Source organism: Leucoraja erinacea, chromosome 15 (genome assembly GCF_028641065.1).
Source record: "Leucoraja erinacea ecotype New England chromosome 15, Leri_hhj_1, whole genome shotgun sequence".
Lineage (NCBI taxonomy): Eukaryota > Metazoa > Chordata > Chondrichthyes > Rajiformes > Rajidae > Leucoraja > Leucoraja erinaceus.
In genome coordinates this window covers 10,424,711-10,446,815 of record NC_073391.1, presented here as the reverse complement: position 1 = coordinate 10,446,815, position 22,105 = coordinate 10,424,711, and the positions used below count along the sequence as shown (strand labels likewise).

The 22,105-nt window shown below is 40.4% G+C and overlaps 1 protein-coding gene across 1 annotated transcript in view; it reads left to right on the top strand.

Moving 5' to 3' along the window:
* Positions 1-22,105, top strand: part of tcerg1l (transcription elongation regulator 1 like) — a 662,686-nt gene that overhangs the window by 577,933 nt on the left and 62,648 nt on the right. The window contains exons 11-12 of the mRNA XM_055646670.1: positions 3,363-3,452; positions 8,902-9,020. Coding sequence (XP_055502645.1) covers positions 3,363-3,452; positions 8,902-9,020 — 209 coding nt within the window. The remainder of the gene's footprint in view (positions 1-3,362; positions 3,453-8,901; positions 9,021-22,105) is intronic.

Genomic DNA, 22,105 nt, shown 5'->3' with positions numbered 1-22,105 from the left:
AATAGCAGAATTTTGGAAGCAGATCCAGCCACAATTGCTTTTAAAGAATTAATTCCGGTCAAAGGAAATCTCATTGATGGAAGTGTAATTCTGGAAGAGGGAAGCAGACTTTAACTGATTCCTTAACTCAAATAATTTCTCAATCTTAGGTTTAATTATGGAGTTCAAATTTCTACCCTTAAGTTCGGGCATTTTGGATAATGTTATTGCCTCATGGAAGAATTATTTTAAACCTGGAACACTGGGCTATTCCAACAACTTGAGGCATAGGCAAAGTAATGTGAGTATGATTGGAACTTTAGGACACCAACATTTCTTGACCCACTTCAGATGGTAGAATGGAAATGTCATGCAGTACAAATCCTTGCTCCTGAAAGAGCTGGATATCAGAATCAAGGTGGAATCATTTTCAAAGAGCAGGAACTTACTGGGAAAAACCAGTAGTTGAACATCAGACGTGCAGGAACAGCAAATCTATTTGCTTTAATAAAGAGGAATAGCAGTCAAGGAACTAGCCAGTATAAAACCATTTACATTATTTTAATCAATTGAGATCGACTGTGTTCTTAATTGTTTACAAGTATTTCTTTTTGACGGTTTTCAGATTTTTATTGATTTTAATTTTTTTTCATTTTGTGTGATTTTTGAATGCTAAATATTTTTGGATGTTTATGAATGTTGGGAATGTTTGGAAGCTTTCACAGCTTTGGCATGTCAGCTGGGATTTGGGATTGTGGCTTAGCCAGCTCTTAATATATTTTCAGTGGGAGAGTGGCTTCTTCTGACAGCCATATGAAGACCTAGCTTTGTACAAGGCCTTGTCATCACTCAGGCAATCACCATTCTGAATTGGGGCAATTTATGAAACAAATTGACACAATAGAATTGGGGCAAGGCTAGATATAAATGAGCAGCAAACCTGGGTTTTGCCTGGCACTGGAGGGTAATCCTGACTGAGCACCCTGTATTCTGACAAGTACCCAGACTAGTATGGTCACTTTGGAGCCCATTAATAGTAAAGGGCCTGTCCCACTAAGGCAATTTTTTAGGTGACTGCCGGCGACTGTCATTGTCCATATAATATAACCATATAACAATTACAGCACGGAAACAGGCCATCTTGGCCCTTCATGTGTGTGCCAAACACTTATTCTCCCCTAGTCCCATCTACCTACACTCAGACCATAACCCTCCATTCCTTTCCCGTCCATATACCTATCCAATTTATTTTTAAATGTCATAGTCATAGCAAGTCAAGTCAAGTCACATTTATTTATATAGCACATTTAAAAAACAACTCTCGTTGGCCAAAGTGCTTTACATTTGTTATAGAAATAGTATAAACAAACAAGCTACATACATATATACATATAGCCCTCACTCAGTGGATGTCAGGAAAGGCTTGGGAGTATAGATAAGTTTTTAGTCTTGACTTAAAGAAGTCAATGGAGGGGGCAGTTCTGATGGGAAGGGGGATGCCGTTCCACAGTCTAGCAGGTCGCCGAAAAACCGCGACTGGATCCCCCTACGACAATGTCTGCGAGAAGCTACAACAACCTACCACCTAGTCGACATCAAGGTACGGCAAGCTGTCGACAACCGGCGACACATCAGGACGTCCACCTACAACCACACCTACGACAACCTATGACCACACAGGCGACAACCTACAACAACCGAATCAACCTACGTTCACATGCGACAAGCTACGATAAGCTATGACCCTGTTGGCGACAACTGAAGACAATTCAGTTGCTGTTACCTGTCGCGGGTTGACGTAGGTTGATGTAGGTAGTCGCCAATGGAATTCACTGAAGTCAGCACTGGCGATAACCTACATCACCTGGCGACAACCTATAGCCATCCTGGCGACAGCACCTACGTCAGGAAAAGTCAAGTTCATTGGCGTCAAACCCATTGTCGCCGAAAATGTTTGAACATTTCAAAATCCTGCTGCAACCAGAAAAACACTTTGACTCTTTGGGCGACTGAGGTGACTACTCACGGCGATACAGGCATCACCCTGGCAACCATGTGGCGACAGCCTAGTCGCCTGTAGTTGCCTAAAAGATTGACTAAGTGGGACAGGCCCATAAGACTGGAAATTACTTTTCAGACTGTGGATTTCTCATGAACAATTTGTGCTACTTGGAGTTCTCAATTGTGTCCAAGATCAGGTCTGGGCTCCTGAGTTGGGACAGTTTGTGATTCTCAATGGAGGTGTCTCGGCATCTTGAAAGTCTTCATAATATTGACTGCAAATATTGAGGACATTGTGGCAACTGAATTCATGAGTGTTTCCCACCATCTGTAAATATCTTTATTCCAGTTGCAGTTTGAAGGCATGTTGCACTTATAAAAATCCATTGCTGAATTCAAACTATATTAACAAGGCTATCGACATGTGTTTGTAGATTTAGGGAATTAATTGTTCCACATTATTTTCATCCCTGCAATATTTGATGAGTTTTATCTATTTTATTGAATCACTCATTTCATCACTCTCATGACCAGCATTTACTACCTTTGAATGGTTTACCTCTGAGTGGTTCACCAGGTTACCTCAGAGGGCATCTAGGAGTCAACCATGTTAGCTGCTCAGGAGCAACATGGAAGCCACAGTGGGTAAGAATGGCAGGTTCCCTTGCCTGAGGGACATTGGTAACCACACATGTTTTTACAGCAATCCGGCAGTTTTGTGGTCACCACTACCAGCAGCCCTATCTTTTAAATTCTAGATGTTTTATTGAATTTAATTTTCACAGCTACCATGATCTGAATTGTAAGTGATTTACCACGTGCACTTCAAACTATACTGACATGCAAAAGATCAATTGTTTAAATATAATTACTGCCCAAATTTAATGTGATTAATGGAACTATTTATTTTCATCAACCAGTCAGGCGAAATTCCAAAAATATAACAAAAGCACCCCACCCCCCACCCCCTCCCTCGTATTTATTATAAACACAATTATGAGAGGGGAGGTACTTTTATTATAATGTGGACAATGATTCCGGACACGAACTTATCCCAAAATTGTCATGAGGATAATTGCTCTTTTCATTCCTCATTCCGTCTTTGCAACATCCTCAAAGTTTGTTATCGTCTTGTAACAAAGCTATACTTTGTGTACTCCTTCGACTATTAATAGTCTATAAATGCCTCACGGGACAAATGATGTTTTCTTGTGTGTTCTATCTGGTGTGTTCAGGCTTGTATGAAATGAACTGCACTAATCTAAGCACTGTAAATATTGTGCTGCCAAATGCTGATGAATATAAACACATCAAAAATGTGACCTCATTTTGACGCTCCCTGTTAGACAAAACATAAAACCGTTTCAAATTTATTTCTTTAGGTCTCCGCATTTTCTACGTGGGAAAAGGAGTTGCACAAAATAGTGTTTGACCCTCGTTATCTCCTTCTAAACCCAGAGGAACGTAAACAGGTATTTATTTTATTAATATTAAATGCACAGAATATGTTTCAACAAGTGGGATTAATCTTTCATGAGGAAGTAAATATTTAATAACGGATGCATATCCTTTCGGATGAAACAAAGGCATTCTTAGTTGAATGAAATATCCCTACTGTTTGCAAGTATTCCCTGAAATAGGAAAATGTAAAAAAAAATAAACCTTCAACTATCAAGGTATCTGAACAACGTTTTGAAGAAAGTATTTTAATGGTGCCAGTTTTTTTTCTGTGTCTGCCTTTACTTTTTGTTAAAATCATACTATTATTTCTTTTAAGTAAGCTAGAGTGGTAAAATCATGTAAAGCCTGCAGTTCTCCCTCTTGGTTAGGGAAATGCACCTGAAAAGGAACTTTAAATTATTAAATTCTGTATCTAAAGCATTCTTTGCAAAGTGCCGTGTTAACTCAAGCATTCAATTAGAAGAGCGTAATTTTGAGCATGCCACTTACACACCATTGAGGCGTTCTGGAAAGCTTATCCTTTTTACCCACATCAAGTGTACCGAATGGATTGCGTTGTACAAAGAGTCTTTCATCCTGAACAAAAAGAAGAATGGTGTACTTTAATGTGCACTCCTTAAATGGTACCTGCTGTTGTGAAGTAATTGAGCTTTATTGATTTCAATAGCTGTGGCGGGTTTACATTGGAACTGTATTTCCAAGAAACATTGTAGAAGAGGAGAATGCAGTCCAAGATGAGTTTTCAACTCTGCCACATTTATTGCAGAATTGTCTTGACATAAAGCTTCCAGAGAAAGTCACACATCTATGACCATCATTTGAGTGAGGTTCATTTCTGAAATATTATAGCAAGATTTGCAACAAAAGAACAGTGTTTGCCTTACACCTATCTTACAGATTACATTTTAAGCAATGTTTTGAATTTCAACTTCTGCTATCATATGCATTATTTACTGTGAATCAGCAAACGGGAAAAACAACTGCACCAGTTGTAGATCAGTCAGTATTAGTGGTCCTGATCCATGTCATGTTTTACTGCAACCTCTGTACACTCAAACAGCAATCTGATCGAATGTCTCATATTATCCAATCTGCTAGTCCAGCCTCTAGTTGGAGATAGATTTATCATTGAGATGTGTCGGCCGCTGCATATTACTGGGTGTGATGAACATGAAAGGCAGAAGGATAGATTACTATCAGGCCATCCTTTACATTTTGTTTTACCCAGGAATCCCTCATAGCTATCAGCCTGATTAACAAGCAGGCCACCTATCAGGTGCAACAGTATTCTTTGAGAGATCGCCATGTAGCCACTGATGGGGAGGTGTGAGAGAATGTGGAGACTAGGCGCAGCAATAGAACATGCCAGGAGGAAGAATGTGGTTGCCAAGTTATGCACAGTAGATGGGTATGCATTGTCTGATCCATCTGCAAGCCCATTGATCTCCTCTAGTTGTGCTGCAAGTGGTGCACATAAGTCATTGTCCCAATAATCTAGTATTAATTCTGATCTCCGTCTTCCCCAAGTGGAGTTTGTATGTTCTCCCTGTCTGTGACTATGCGAGTTTTCTGAGTTGCTTCAGTTTCCTCCCACATACCAAAAACTGGTTGTTAGGTTAATTGACCACTGCAAAGTATCCCTAATGTAAGCCTGTAATATTCCATGGGGTTATTAATGGGTATATGTGAGAGATGAGGCGTAAGGGAGATATGTGTGTTGGTAAGAATAATAAGAGAGCTGGCTTAAACAATGGGCGAAATGGCTCCTTCCCTGTTGTAAGGAAATATGAAAACATAACTTTGTTAAGATTGGAGATAGACACAACATGCTGGAGTAACTCAGTGGGACAAGCAGCATCTCTGGAGTGAAGGAATGTGTGACGTTTCAGGTCAAGACCCTTCTTCAGACTGAATGGTGTTAAAATTGGGTTTGAGCTCCTCGTTCAACCTTAACAATGCATCCTTTTTTGAGGGATTAGCATACCATATACATTTTGAATGCAAACAATGTATAAATTAGGGAATTTTAAATGGGATATAATTGTACATTTTTGTACAGTGATGTAGAGGAGGAATGAAAAGATAGAATTGAGAGAACGTGAGAGAAACATAAGAGACAAAAAGCAAAAGTTAAAAATGTATAAAAACTTCATGTAAGATTTCAAACTATGTTCATTCTGAAGACATGAAACTTACTGGCTATAAATTAATAATTATGCGACCAAGACTCCACAATAATTATTATAGAATAAAAAATGGACTCATATCTGAATGTAGTAACCTTCATGTCTTCTGCCTGCTTTAGTGGAAATACTAAATCTTCCAACGTCACACAATTCTATACATTTTAAACCTGTTTATAGCTATGAGTTAATAGAAAGGGGACTCAGTAAGCAACCAAATGTATTACCACAAGAGGCTGTGGAGTGAATTCATATTTTTAAGGTGGAAATTCTTGATTAGTAAGGGTTTCAGAGGTTACGGGGAGAAGACAGGAGTTGAGGAAATGATAGATAAGCCATGATTGATGGGTTGAATGGTCCAATTTCTGCTCCTTGAACTTATGAACTTCACTGATTTCATCATTAGCTTCATGTGTGAACTTTGAAATTATCTTCAGTAATGAGCACAGCCATTGTTATTCTAAATTTTAAAGATAAGATAGTGCCTTGAAAGAACTCATTTATCCCTATTGATTATCTTCTTTCTGGTGTTTTATTTTTTCGATTATGAAGTTGTTATTTTTTATAAAATGAATTCAGAATCTACCTCAATTTATTTTTCCAAATAATTAGTTCCTATTATGTTTATTCATATTAGCTTGCCACAATTTTCTAATTTTTATTTGATATATGGTAATAACTATCTTCTTAATATTAAATAGTTAGATTCTACAAAAGCCCAAAAAAGAATGTTTTACATTAAAAAAAAAATTAGACTCCTATATCAAAATAGTGTTCATAATGACTGTACACCTATTACATATTGATGATGGACACAAAATGCCGGAGTAACTCAATGGGTCAGGTAGCATCTCTGGAGAGAAGGAATGGGTAACGTTTTGGGTTGAGACCTTTCTTCAGATTCTGTCTGAGGAAGGGACTTGACCCAAAACATCACCCATTGCTTTTTCCAGAGATGCTGCCCGTCCCGCTGAGTTACTCCAGTATTTTGTGGCCATCTTCGGTGTAAACCAGCATCTGCAGTTTATTCCTTACTTATTGGTGATATTCTATTTGTTAATCAATTTGAATTAAATTTCAACAATGAACACTCAAGTATATACAAACGCAGCATATCCTTAGAATAATGTTTGAGGTTTATCTTTGAAAATTTAATATATTTTTAAACTCTTTCTTTCTGTCTCATATATCTCTCACTATTCTATAATCCATGCCATCAATGAACATTGAGCCACACTCTAAGCAGCATATCCATTACGTATCAGGGCAATATCAAGAACCGTTTATTTTCCACTCTTTATTGATTTTATGTTCCTCTCGCATTTTTATTTAAAATGATTGTCTTCATCTTTTTTACATTGCTTCTTAGTTTTTTTTTTATCAAAAAGGGATAATTAACCTGAATGTTTTTGTATATAGATAGATGTATATATACAGTGGCTTGCAAAAGTATTCATACCCCTTGAACTTTTCCACATTTTGTCACGTTACAACCACAAAAGTAAATGTATTTTATTGGGATTTTATGTGATAGACCAACACAAAGTGGTGCATAATTGTGAAGTGGAAGGAAAATGATACATGGTTTTCAAATTTTTTTACAAATAAAAAACTGAAAAGTGTGGCGTGCAAAAGTATTCAGCCGCCCTGAGTCAATTCTTTGTAGAATCACCTTTCGCTGTAATTACAGCTGCAAGTCTTTTGGGGTATGTCTCTACCAGCTTTGCACATCTAGAGACTGACATTTTTGCCCATTCTTCTTTGCAAAATAGCTCAATCTCAGTCAGATTGGATGGAGAGCGTCTGTGAACAGCAAATTTCAAGTCTTGCCAGAGATTCTCAATTGGATTTAGGCCTGGACTTTGACTGGGCCATTCTAACACATGAATATGCTTTGATCTAAACCATTCCATTGTAGCTCTGGCTGTATGTTTAGGGTCGTTGTCCTGCTGGAAAGTGAACCTCCGCCCCAGTCTCAAGTCTTTTGCAGACTCTAACCGGTTTTCTTCCAAGATTGCCCTGTATTTGGCTCCATCCATCTTCCCATCAACTGCGACCAGCTTCCCTGTCCCTGCTGAAGAAAAGCATCCCCACAGCATGATGCTGCCACCACCATGTTTCACAGTGGGGATGGTGTGTTCAGGGTGATGTGCAGTGTTAGTTTTCCGCCACACATAGCGTTTTGCATTTAGGCCAAAAACTTCAATTTTGGTCTCATCTGACCAGAGCACCTTCCTCCACATGTTTGCTGTGCCCCCCACATGGCTTGTGGCAAACTGCAAACGGGACTTCTTATGGCTTTTTTTCAACAATGGCTTTCTTCTTGCCACTCTTCCATAAAGGCCCGATTTGTGGAGTGCACAACTAATAGTTGGCCTGTGGACAGATTCCCCCACCTGAGCTGTGGCTCTCTACAGCTCCTCCAGAGTTACCATGGGCCTCTTGGCTGCTTCTCTGATCAATGCTCTCCTTGCCCGGCCTGTCAGTTTAGGTGGACGGCCATGTCTTGGTAGGTTTGCAGTTGTGCCATACTCTGTCCATTTTCGGATGATGGATTGAACAGTGCTCCGTGAGATGTTCAAAGCTTGGGATTTTTTTTATAACCTAACCCTGCTTTAAACTTCTCCACAACTTTATCCCTGACCTGTCTACTGTGTTCCTTGGGCTTCATGATGCTGTTTGTTCACTATTGTTCCCTAACAAACCTCTGAGGCCTTCACAGAACAGCTGTATTTATACTGAGATAAGATTACACACAAGTGGACTCTATTTACTAATTAGGTGACTTCTGAAGGCAATTGGTTGCAATGGATTTTATTTAGGGGTATCAGAGTAAAGGGGGCTGAATACTTTTGCACGCCACACTTTTCAGTTTTTTATTTGTAAAAAAAATTGAAAACCATGTATCATTTCCTTCCACTTCACAATTATGCGCCATTTTGTGTTGGTCTATCACATAAAATCCCAATAAAATACATTTACGTTTGTGGTTTTAACTTGACAAAATGTGGAAAAGTTCAAGGGGTATGAATACTTTTGCAAGCCACTGTACATATTTGTAAGATATGGAGCACTCTAAGAACTATGAAATAAATGAATTATATGTCCTATTAAATAACATGTTCAATTGCCTTCTACTAGTGGCATATATAATAAATTATTGTTTTAATGACAACATAAATCATCAAATTAATGTGTTTTATTTTGAAATGAATTATAATAAAATTGAGAGCATCTTCAAGTATGTGACTCATGCTGCAATGCTTTTAAATTAAAGATTTTTGAGCAGTTTATCAAAGCAAGAATTAAAGAAGAATACAAAGAGAAAAAGTGTAAACTACTCCAGGCCAAAGAAGAATTTAGAAAACTGCTAGAAGAATCCAAACTCACACCCAGGTATGCATTTTCTAATCATGTAGAGAAACCATGCCCAGGTCTATTGATATAAAGATATATTGACTTAATTGTTTTAAATTATGCTTTGTTTTATTATACATTGTACTTTGAAATGTTTTTTGACAATATTTCGCACAAACCATATATTTTTTCAGAACAAAGGATTTGGTAAACATTATGCTGGTACTCCATGAAAATTTCACATATCTCAGGCAATAAAGGACAACATGTTCATGGTATTTTACAGAAATTATAGTCTGTAAATATCTGAAGTGGTAGACGACTCACTGATAATGCTAACTACACAATGGCATTCTGTGGAGGAGATAGAATCGTTAGCGCCAGTTCCTGGATTTCCATATTCAACTGCACAAGTACGTCCTCTTGAAATTGCTGACAACGTTGACTGTCAATGTTAATAATACAGTGCTAGAACTGCAAAATCTGGCTCATTGCCTGACAACATCATCAGATTAATGATGTTTAGTGTGTTCTGATAATTCAAGTATTCCTCACATTTGTAAAATAGTAAGCAATAAACCAACCCCCACACTCTATTACATCCAAGTGTATCTAATGCACAACTTCAGATGATTTAGAAACGTTGGCAAACAAATGTTGCAGACGCATGGACGATTATTAATTCTGAGACTGGTTGAAGGGGCACTTTGAACAAATTGTTCCTTGCGACAACTGTTATTGATTTGGAGTCATTTGAATAAACATAATAATATTTCCAGCGAGCCATCTGATTGAATACATAAATTATCAGATTTACAGAATGATAAAAGCAGAGAAGGGGGCCATGCGACCCATCAAATCTAGACTGGTCGACCATTTTGCTGAACACTTGCGCTGGGTCCGCCACGCCAAGCTCCATCTCCCGATTGCTAACAATTTTAACTTCCTTTCCTCTTCCAATACCAACCTTTCTGTCCTGGCCCTCCTCCATTGCTAGAGTGATTCCACAGGCAAACCTGAGGAGCAGCATCTCATATTTGGCTTGGGTAGCTTACAGCCCAACAGAAAAAACATTGAATTCTCTGATTTTAGGTACCCGCCCCTCTTATTCTCCTCTGTTTCCTGTGTCCCACACCCTGGTGTGCACCAATTTCTCCCATTATCCAACCGCACCTCCTCCTTTCCCACCCTTCCTTTCCCTTCCACCTTTATCCTTCCATCCAGCTTTAATTTCACTCCTCGTTTACTCCTCGTCTCTCCTCACCTGATGTTGTTGTGTCTCCTTGGCTCCTTTCAGTCTTGTTCCCCCCTTGTCTCATTTTCATCTCCAGCCTTTATCCACTCATCTGGCATTGAAAATTCTCCTCACCGCCAACATGGCTGGCTTCACACTGACACTCCAGACCTCATCCAGGTTTCTCCTCACTCCCACAATCAGTCTGAAGAAGGATCGCAACCTAAAACGTTGCTTACCCATGTCCTCCACATGCTACTAATTTTGTATTTTATGAGTTTATTTGGATCTCTTTTTAACACAATTAACAGCTTAATGAGTTTAACATCTGTCATCGGAAAGTTACCAGAGAGTATTCTGAGGGATAGGATATCCAGGCATTTAGATGGACAAGGGCTGGTTAGGGATAGTCAACAGGGTTTTGTACATGGGAGGTCGTGTCTCATGAATCTGAGTTTTTTGAGGATGTAACTAAAAAGATCGATGAAGGCAGAGCTGTAGTGTTGGATTTCAGCATGGTATTCAACATTGATTCCCACATGGTAGGCTGCTCTGGAAGGTTAAATCCCATGGGATTCAAGGAAAGATAGCTGAATGGATAGAAAATTGCCTTCATGGTAGGAAGCAGAGGGGGATGGTGGAAGGTTGCTTTTTGGACTGGAGGCCTGTGACTGGTGGTGTGCCTCAGGGTTTAGTGCTGGGCCCATTGTTATTTGTCATCTATATCAATATATCAAACGTACATGGCATGATTAGCAAGTTTGCAGATGACACAAAAATGGGTGGTATTGTAGATGGTGAAGATGGTTGACAAAAATTGCAACAGGATCTTGATCGATTGGGCAGGTGGGCTGAGGAATGGTTGCTGGAATTAAATGCAGAGAAATGTGAGGTGTTGCATTTCGGGAGCACTAACGTAGGCAGGACCTATACAGTGAAAGGATAGGGCTCTGAGGAATGTTGTAGAGCAAAGGGATCTAGGAGTGCAGGTAGGTATAGTTTGTTGAAATTGACATCACAGGTAGATACGGTCGTAAAGATAATTAAATGTATCTTGAACCTTGAATCTTGAATCTAAAAAGGCTTTTGTCACATTGGTCTTCATTAGTCAGAGTATTGAGTATAGAAGTTGGGAAGTCATGTCGCAGTTGTACAGGACGTTGGTGAGGCCGCATCTAAAGTATTGTGCTCAGCTTTAGGCACCATGTTATATGAAAGAAGTTATCATGCTGGAAAGGGTGCAGAGAAGATTTATGAGGACTCGAGGGCCTGAGCTGTAGGGAGAGATTGAGCAGGCTGGGACTCTATTCCTTGGAGCACAGGAGGATGAGGGTGATCTTATAGAGGTGTATAAAATCATGAGAATAGATCAGGTAGACGTACAGATTCTCTTACCCAGGGTAGGAGAATCGAGAACCAGAGGACATAGGTTTAAGGTAAAGGGGGAAATATTTAATAGGAACTTGAGAGATTACTTTTTGCACAGAAAGGGTGTACGGAACTAACTGCCAGAGGAGGTAGTTGAGGCAGGTACTATCGTAATATTTAAAGAACATTGAGACAAGTACATGGATAAGACAGGTTTAGAGGGATATGGGTCAAATGCAGGCAGATGGGATTAGTGTAGATGGGACCTGGTGGATAGTGTTGGTGTTGGGTCACAGGGCCTGTTTCTACATTGTAAGATTCTATGACTTTATAATTGAAGTTACTGCTCTTCCATGTGTAAAAACAAAATCCTCCTTTGACATTTGATTATTTTGCTCATTATCTTAATTGTGTGCTCTTTAGTTCAAACATTCATAATTTATAGGAGCAGAATTAGGTCATCTGGCCCACCAAGTCTGCTCTGACTTTCAATCATCGCTGATCTATCTTTTCCTCTCAATCCCATTCTCCTGCCTTCTCCCCATAACCTTTGATATCCCTACTAATCAAGAACCTATCAATCTCCGATTTAAATAATACCCAAAGAATTGGCTTCCACAGCCGTCTGTGGCAATGAATTCCGCAAGTTCACCACCCTCTGGTTAATTCTTGATATCTCCATCAACAAAAAAGTTACTGGAAGTGTGAAAGAAAACTGAAAACATTTGGCAGCATCTGTGCAAACTTATTCACCAAATTATTCTCCAGTTATTTCAGCATTTACTCAATGTATCACTTTCAGCAAATTGGCGTGTAAATCTAGGCATCCATATCCTTTTACCTTTATTACAATTGTGCCCTCATTTATATTATCTCTTCTCATTTCTCCTACCAACCTTGCATTTTTCAATATTACATTTCATCAATCACATATTCCATCCACCTCTATACCTCCTTGATGTATTTTACCATTAACCTCACAATACCTCCCAGTCATCTAAAAATTTGGAAATTGCGCCGTGCAGATCATTAATGCAACCAGTGCGTCTTTGAGCAGACACCTAGTGAACACTATTTTACACTTCACGGAAAAACAGCCCTTTGCTGCTATTTTCAACAATTATCTGTGCGTATTTTCTATCTATTCTACTTCAACCATCTTTGTTCCATTTCCTTTCAATATATAACATTCTGGAAAATAATGGCATCTTTGTACCTGAGGTGTTCACAAATAAGTATCCAGCATCACTTCACTGCATGAATAATTTGTGCTTAAAGGAACAAGAAAACAACAATATGGATTTTGTTATGTATTACAAATCTTTAAGCCTCAGGGATTCATATTTCTCAATAAAATATAGTGCTAAATGCAGAACAGTCAGTGCAAAAAAAAATACAATCTGGTTATTTCCCCTCAATATATGATGAGATTGGGTCACGTTCTTCCAACTTGCTAGAATATCCTTGCTTTGAAACTTAGTAGAGTTTGGCAACTTAACCATTGTTCATTGTGCTGTTTGATTTTCGAGTATTTTCCTGATAAGGAGCTATTTTACATTACCTACAAAATGGACTTATGCAAGTGTGTGTGAAAGAATTCCAATGGCATTGAATGTTTGAAAATTATACTTTCATCTTTATCCCTGCTGTAAACTAAGTTGACTTTAATGCAATTAATTGGGTTCTGTTGGCGTTGGGATAGAATATTCAGGGAATTTCTTGTTTGTACAATGCATTAGTGAGCACAGGCTCATGACTTAAAATTTTCATTCCAACAGCTGAACAACGGTTGTTGCCCGAAAGGCAAGATCAACATTGGTTCAGAAGTAATTTGTGGAGCTTGGAATTGAAGGAAAGCTGCTCGTGATTGTAGGGGTTTTGCGTTTCCCTTTATTTCCCTTCGGGCCCAACTGCCCGAGTTATTCTCTCCCTTGTCGGAGGGTCAAACGGCCACCGCTCCACTCGAGCGGTTTCCAAGAGAGAGAATACAACAAAAGGGATTCCCCTAGGTTCTAGACCTCGGAATTATGGTGGGATATGATAAAAGGTTGAATTGACCAGAGTGTGCTGATGAGGGAAAACAGAAACCAAGATGGACTCAAAGCAAGTCTAAAATTTACAGGCTTTATTAAACAATGAGAAATCGAATCTCACCAACACTACATAATACGTGGCTAAACTTATGCTTTAAACTAAGACTATGGACGGAAAACTATCGGGCACGTCGTAAAACTTACTTTACACAATTTTACCCCCCCTTTTCCCTTTATTTCCTCAACCTCTATCCTATTTCGGGAATTTCACCAGGTCACTAGGGTACTTACAGTTGGGCTCACGAGCCGTCCAGCAGAGCAGAAAGACAGAAAGAGTTCTGGCTTGACTCCTGTTTTATACCTGAGCTTCCTTTGAAACCCCCAGGTGGTCCTCTGGATAAAAGGGTTCTTTTGATGATTCCCAGTTTCGATCTGGCATTAACAATAGGCTTCCGATGATAAGGGGTTTGCTGATGTCATGATCCCTCAGCCTGATCGTTATCCCATCGCCTGGACGGGCTCCTATTGTCTCGATGGATGGGTCATCCAAGATGGTGATCGCGCTTGAGCTGGCCTGTTTACCACTGTCTGCTGAGGCTTGGTTCCTTCCTTTGTGTATCCAAGATAATCTCGTTATCTCCGTCTCAGCCTTTCCTCCCCACACCATTCGCACAGTTGTGTGATGCCCAAGTCCACAGGCCAGACAGGTTTGAATCTTTCTGTGGATTGGGGTTTTTTCTGTTGCAGCCAGCAAATCTGTCTTTTTAAAATATCCATATCCTTATCCGAGTTCTTCCATAATTTTGGAGGATTTGCCCCAATAACTTACATGATGTACACAGTTTGTGATGTGCTTTGCACTGTTATCTTTTTGCCTCACAGAAAATGGTCCCATTTTCCTCCACTTAAAGTAGCAAGCAAAGTTAATGAATGAGTTCATATATGAATCAAACTGCACGTGTTATTATGTTGCAGATGTTTATAGTGTATCTGTCAAAGAATGGAGGCGGCATGCACACTACAAATATGTCAAACAGCATTTATCTGTATAATTAAATAATCAAAATTAATTGACTATTCTGTCATTTAAAAAAAAAATTAAGTTCAGGAAGAATTAGTGTGCAGCGTTGTACCATATACCAGCATTGGAGAGCATTGGAGGATTTCCAATTATGTCCAATATAAGAAGCTACCAACCTTTGGCTATTGGATGTTAAACATATTTAGACACATATCGGAAAATTGCAATTGTATATTGAGCTGCGATATCTTCGTGCGGGGATAAAGGCGGATTCTAAGGCTGAGGAGAGACAACTTGGAAGTAAACTTCTAATGAGAGAGAGAAAAGAGTTCAGCATTGTGCTCCCTTTGCAGGTGAAGACAGTGCCCTGTTGCATCCAGGAGTGAAGTGGTGTGCCCACCTGCAGTGGTACTCTTACCATGGCTTTCACAGCAAATAGTACCTTCATTCATAGATGGTTGTGTGGATGAATTCAGGCTTGGTCTTTTATGAATGAAAATGATGAAGCCTGTAGTCATGGAAAGGTTGTATGGTTTGATGGGATAATGCTGAGAGTATGAGTCTAGGGCAAACTCGGCAGATTAGGTCGTGAAAGTGGGACGGGCTTTATTTCATGTTGCCCACATTTAGTTATGTGTTTGTCGGCTTTGCCTAATTAGTCAAGAGGTCCTGACGTGACCTGTTACAACGGTTCACAGATTAGCTAATGTTCACTAGTTGTATCGTTATATTTTGGTGCTGTGTGTGCGGGAAATAACTGACTGCTGAATGATGAAGCATTTGTGTATTCATTCACAAGCCTGACTGTCTCTTCCTATAGTCCGTCTTTGAGGTGACAGCTTCATTAATTCTTCCTTTAAACCATGCCGTATTTGGCAGTTAAAGATTGAAGATTCTACAAAAAGAAAGTAATCCCGTTGCTTGATAATAGACATTTAAAAATATATCTGGGTGGGATTCCTGTCAACACATTCTTTCCACACTTCTTTTACGCTTATTGAAGAAATTCATTGGCAGACATGACACTTTTCTAATTACATCTGGGTCATCTTGGTGATTGATTCTGTGGGCAATATTGGTTTTGTTGTATTTTTGGCTAGTGATTTAAAAATCACAAAACCTTGAGCTATTTTATCACCATCAGCAGGAGTCCATTTGACACTCGAGAGCAGCTGTCATGATGAAATTAGCTTTGGGCAGTGAAAAAGTTAATTAAAGCAAGCAACTGGAGAGAAATATCTGAGGCAGGTTCAAATCAGTAAAGAAAATGAACATGGCTGTACAAAGTTTCCCACACCAGGGAAGGGCCATTCGGTACGATTAATTATATACTCTTCCAGTATGACTAATTATATACTAATTATATACAAATATTGCCCACAGATGGAAGTTTAAAGAGTCTGCAACCTTGCATTTCAATGGCAGTGTTATCAAAGAAAAGTGTCCCAAGGAGTTTCACTGAAGCATTATCAAGCCTGGTGCACCCGATCGCTACTAGGCCGAGACCCGTGTGCCATTGCCATGGGAAGAAGCTACGGCAACGGACATGCCTCCCGGCCGTGGCAGGTAGTGGCCACTGTAGGTGCCTCCACCGCTGACCCTCGCTACGTTCCCTGCCACGCACAGGCCGGGCCTATTGACTCCGAACTTTGCCGCATACCTGGCCGATATTAGGCCAGGCCAACCGACACCAATACCACTACCAACCCATACAGCTTAGCTGCTCCCACACTAGACCTACTGAAATCAACACTGCCGCTAACCCATACAGTCAGGCCTGCCAACACCAACACCAATACCGCCACTGGCCCGTACAGTTCCCTCAGTTTCTCCCAAGCCGGGCCTAACATCTGGATTTTGCCACATCCCTGGCCGCCCCCAGGCCAGGCCTACTGACACCTATGCCGTTACTGGCCCGCACAGCATCCTCAGCCATTCCCAGGCTCGGCTTACCAAAATCAACACTGCTGCCGGCCCGTACAGCTTCCTCAGCAGAAGATAGAGACAAAGAGTCATAGAGTGATACAGTGTGGAAACAGGCCCTTCAGTCCAACTACCCCACATTGGCCAACATGTCCCAGCCACACTAGTCCAACCTGCCTGCACTTGGCCTATATCCCTCCAAACCTGTCCGATCCATGTACCTGTATAATTGTTTCTTTAACATTGCAGTAGTCCCTGCCTCAACTACCTCCTCTGGCAGCACTCCATCTTTCTGGCTGCTCTCATGCCAGGCCTACTAACACCGATACTGCCGCAGGCCCACACAGCTTTCTCGGCCACTCCTAGACCAGGCTCACTGACTTTCACCACATCCTCAACCACTCCCAGACCAGGCCCACCAATGCCGAAACCAACGGCAACCCTTACCTGCACTCCTGGGCCATCGACCTACCTATGTTCCAGTCCCAGAGCTTCCATGCTGCTGGCTCCAGCTACAGCATGTGGACTGACTCTCCTGACACCAACTGCTCTCCCCTTCCAACAGGGAACCTCAATAAGGATGGCACTGGGACCCTACTGCACTTCTCCCTATTTCACCCCTACGACTTCTCCTATCCCCAACCTTACACGACCCGTCACAGCCCGAGCCACCTTAATCACACACAATATCTCCCCTGAGCCTGCTTCCACCCCCTCTCTGCCCCTTCTCACCCCAACCCTTAACCCTGTCCAGCTTTCACCTTAGACATTGAGCCCACTTCTCATTCTGGCGCAGAAACTCAGCCCTCGGCAGAGTTCTTACCTTTGTACTCCTACGCCCTTCTCTTCTCCCGCTGCCTCTGCCTCTGGGCCTTTTCTATAGGAAGGAGTCCTTGTCTTCCAGTGACGACCCCTTCTCCCGTCTCTAACACTCCCCCTCATGGGTCCACCCTGCTGGCTTTCTACCCTCTGTGGACCTTAATAATTCTAACTGCCGGAGCGACATCAACCAGGTGACACGGTGGTGCAGCGGTAGAGTTGCTGCCTTACAATGCTTTCAGCGTAGAGACTGGTTTCAATCCCGACTATGGGTGCTGGTCTGTACGGAGTTGGTCCGTTCTCCCCGTCACCTCATGGGGTTTTTCCGAGATCTTCAGTTTCTTCCCACATTCCACAGACGTACAGGCTTGTAGATTAATTGGCTTTGTATGAATGTAAAATTGTCCCTAGTGTGTGTAGGTTAGTGTTAATGTGTGGGGATCGCTGGTCGGCACGGTTGCTAAAAAATACTTGGTTGCAGTGGATGTGGAGCATGGAATCTGGTGATGAACCTGGCTTTAGTTTTCCCTGCATGTAGTTGGAAATAATGTTCTTCCCAGCTAGAGCTTGAAATCAATCAATCATCGTGATAAATTTAAAAAAAACATGTGTTGCAAGGAGTAGCGATGAAGCAGATTCCAATTTCATACAGATATTTGTGGGACTAACTATGTTTTTGGATGGTCTCACTGTAGGTTGACATGACATTGACAAATAACCTTGCCAAGTCATCTTTGAGAGACCAGAAGGAAGAACATTGCAGAAACCAGTGCTGGATGTTTTGACCAAAGGTGGACACAAAGTACTGGAGTAACTCAGCAGGTCAGGCAGCATCTCTAGAGAACAAGGATGGATGACGTTTCGGGTTGGGGCCCTTCTTCAGACTGGAGACGGTCTCAAAAAGTGTCCCAACCCAAAACACCACCTATCCTTGTTCTCCAGAGATGCTGCCTAACCTGCTGATTCACTCCAATACTTTGTGTCTACCTTGGGTATAAACCAGCATCTGCAGTTCTTTCTTTCCATGTGCTTTGACTGCAGTTTGATTGCTGTGAATGGGAACAGGCAGTGCATTACCCGTGATAGCTAACAAAGTAATAGTATTTCAGAAGCATGTGGTTGTCAACCATGTCAAAAGTTTTATTCAACTCAAGAAAGCTGAGGAAGGATAGTTTACCACAGTGAAGGTTAAGGTTAAATATCATGTCTTCTCTCAGAGGCAGAGGAATCTCTGAAATTCACTGCCTCTGAGGATGGTGCAGGCCCAATCATTACATTTATTTAAGGTGGATAAATATTTGACAGATCAAGGAATTGAGGGTTATGACACGGATGAGGAGTTGAGGCCAGCACAGATCAGCTATGATCATATTGAATGGCAGAGCACATAGATAGAATAGGGTTAGAGGGATATGGGCCAAATGCAGACAGGTAGGATTAGTGTAGATGGGGTATGTCGGTTTGCCTGTTCAGAGTGCACCAAAAGCTAAAAGGTATAAATAAAGCATGCATTAAAAGAGTCCATTTTACAGAATGACAATGTTTCAATTGCTCGTTAAAGCTGCCAAGATGAAAATGTAATTTTGTTACACACTTTGTTGATTATCATCTGAGATTTATGATTTGTTGTGCAAGAATTTCTCTTTGATCCATGAAGCAAATTAGCAAGAGGCCATGTAATGCTTTGCAGTTTAATATTCAGATAAGGTCAAAGACATGCAGATAAATGTTACAACCACATCAACAAACTCTCTGATTTTAATGTGCAAATTTGCATTTTGTTTGATTGTTTCTCTCATCCAGCATCAACAATTGTTATCATTACCCTGCAGAAACATGTTAAGAACTGAAGGGCGGAGGTTGGTAATGATGTCAAGAGAAGATAAATTTACTTGTCAGATAATGTGAGGTCAAATTTTGCCACTCATGAAAGATAGATTCTTGAAAGATTTCCTTTGTGGTTTGCTTATGTTGGACTAATGGTGTCTGGGAGAGAGCCTCATTGAAAAATGGGATTTGTGCATCATTAGATTTAAAATGTAGTGTTTTGGTTTACTTTAAAAAAGATAAATGATATGTTTATTATTTGAAAAAAAAAGGAGCAAAGCTATTGGGAGAGAAAATGTGAGGAGGCAAGTTTGTCTGAAAGAAACAAATGAGGTAGTGATTTATGGATGAGCAACCTAAATTTGTTCATTACTAAGCAGTCATTCATTTTAATGTGCTCTATGACAAATTCGTAGTCATCAGTTCTCAGGATGTGCAGTTAGATTTGCAATGTTTACAGCTTATGTACCCAACTAAGCCCCATATGGCATCTGTACGAATGATACTTTTTAAGTGCCATTAAGATCATAGTTAATGCCTCAGTAATTACTTTGAAATGTCTTCCCTGCAGGATTATTATGGTAATAATGAGCATTGCAGCATATTTTATGCCTGAATTAAGGACTCAGATGATTAAAACATAGGGTCCCCTATTCCAGCATGAAATATGTTTGAACCTTTTCTTATTCATAAATAATGACAATTTTAGAAAAGATAAATGTCATAGAACCTAAAATAGTCATGGCACAGATGTGCGTTTGATACATTATGTCCATGTTGACTCTCCACCAGAGCAATGCCCTTATTCCAGCTGCCAGCTCTTTCTCCATAACCTTGAAACATTTTCTTCACCATATATTTATCCAGTTCCCTCCTGAACACCACAATGGAACCTTTCTCTACCACATCTGCAGGGCATGTATTTTTCTTCATGTTATACATATACTTCTCCCTTGTTTTGTAAGTGACCACAACCCTTACACTTATGAGAATGGGCTTCCACTCTTCCCCTCTGCCCAGAATCCTCATCATATTGTTTTACTTTTAACAAATATCCCCTCAAAAATGTTTAATTTTTTTTAATTAAACCTTTCCTGCCCCTCTATTTTAAACTTTACAGATTTTAGAGATACGGCACAGAAACAGGCCCTTCAGCCCATTGAGTCCGTGCTGACCAGTGATCACCCTGTACACTAGCACTATCCTACACACACTGGGAACAATTTACCATTTTAACAAAGCCAATTAACCTATAAACCTGTACATCTTTGCAGTGCAGGAGGAAACCCATGTGATCACAGGAAGAATGTACAAACTCCATACAGCCAGCACCAGTAGTCAGGATCAAACCCAGGTCTGTGGTGTTGTAAGGCTGTAACTCTACCGCTGCACCACTGTACTGACCAAAGGACATTCTATCCTTGTAACTGTGGTCCATCATTTCAGGAACATTTCATATCTCAAATACGTTCACATCCTTCCTATCAACCAGAATTAAACCCAATACTTTAGATAAGGCTAGACCTACCTGAAATATATGATCTGCTCCATTATTTTAATGTGAGATAAATTCTAGACAGTCTAATATCTTCTAATGACAATGCCCTAATGTCTATACTGGCTGAAAGAGAGCCCATTTAAAACTTATCTTTACTGCAGAATGCCTTCTATCTCTGCTGAATTTTCCTTTTTGACTTGTATAGTCCCCACCCTCCTAAGGGACCCAAACCCAAACAAAAATACCCTGGTGACATAGACCTTGAACTCCTTAAACTTGAACTGAGGCTGTGGAGGCCAAGGCAATGGATATATTATTAAGGCCAAGATAGATCCTGTATATTCTTGATTAGTACAGATGTCAGAGGTTATGGGAAGAAGGCAGGAGAAATGGATTAGGAGGGAGAGATAGATCAGCCATGATTGAATGGTGGAGTAGACTTGATGGGCCGCGTAGCCTAATTCTACTCCTATCATTTATGAACATGAACTTCTTTACCATTCCCCCATGGAAGCGGAGGACATGTTCCTTTATTTTTTCCACCTGACTTGAAGCCTACCCTATGAATCAGGCGGACTTCTGCCTGGATGATAGCAAAAATTAAATTGGCATAGTGTGGAGTCAAACCCTGACTCTTCCAAGTTTCCCATTGGAAGCTCTGTTTCCTGTTAAAAACACCAACTTACTAAACAACCCACCATATCAAGGCCAGTACATCTGTATTAAATATTCGATTTCTATTTCATCGAGGTCCAGCATGCAAAAGCCAGGCGGATTTCCTGAATCTTGATGAAATGGTGGTTAAGCCACAATTTGTGTCAATTTTGCCACCTTACTTCAGGAAGAATATGGCGGTACCAAAGAGGATACAGAATACATTTACTCAAGTGGTTGGAGATTTCAGTTACAAAATTAGACTGGAGAAGTTGGGTTTGGTGTTAGAGTAACGAAAGTGAAAAGAGATTTGTAAGAGATGTGCAAGTGAGCCAAAGGGCCAGTTTCTACATTGTATCTCTAAAACCCCAATTTGTCTTCAGCCCAATGTGTTACCTACTGTCCCCCAGACCGATAATCTGTACCCAGTATTTACCTGTTTCACTGCTGCAGCATTCCCATCAAAGTAAAAAAAGCTACAATCATATTGGTTTCCAGCTAAAAATCCATATTAAAGGATATGCTGTGCAATCAGACTGGACATAATCCAATTTGCCTGCATTTGACCCACATCCCCCCCCAAACCTTCCATCCATGTCGCTATCCATATGCCTTTGTAAATGTTGTGTTTGTTGTCAGCGTTCCCATGTCCTATGGCAGCACATTCCAGATATTCACTACCTCTGAGTGAAATGTTTTCCTTAAAGCTATTCACTTCTCATTTTAAGTCCATGCCCTCTAGATTTA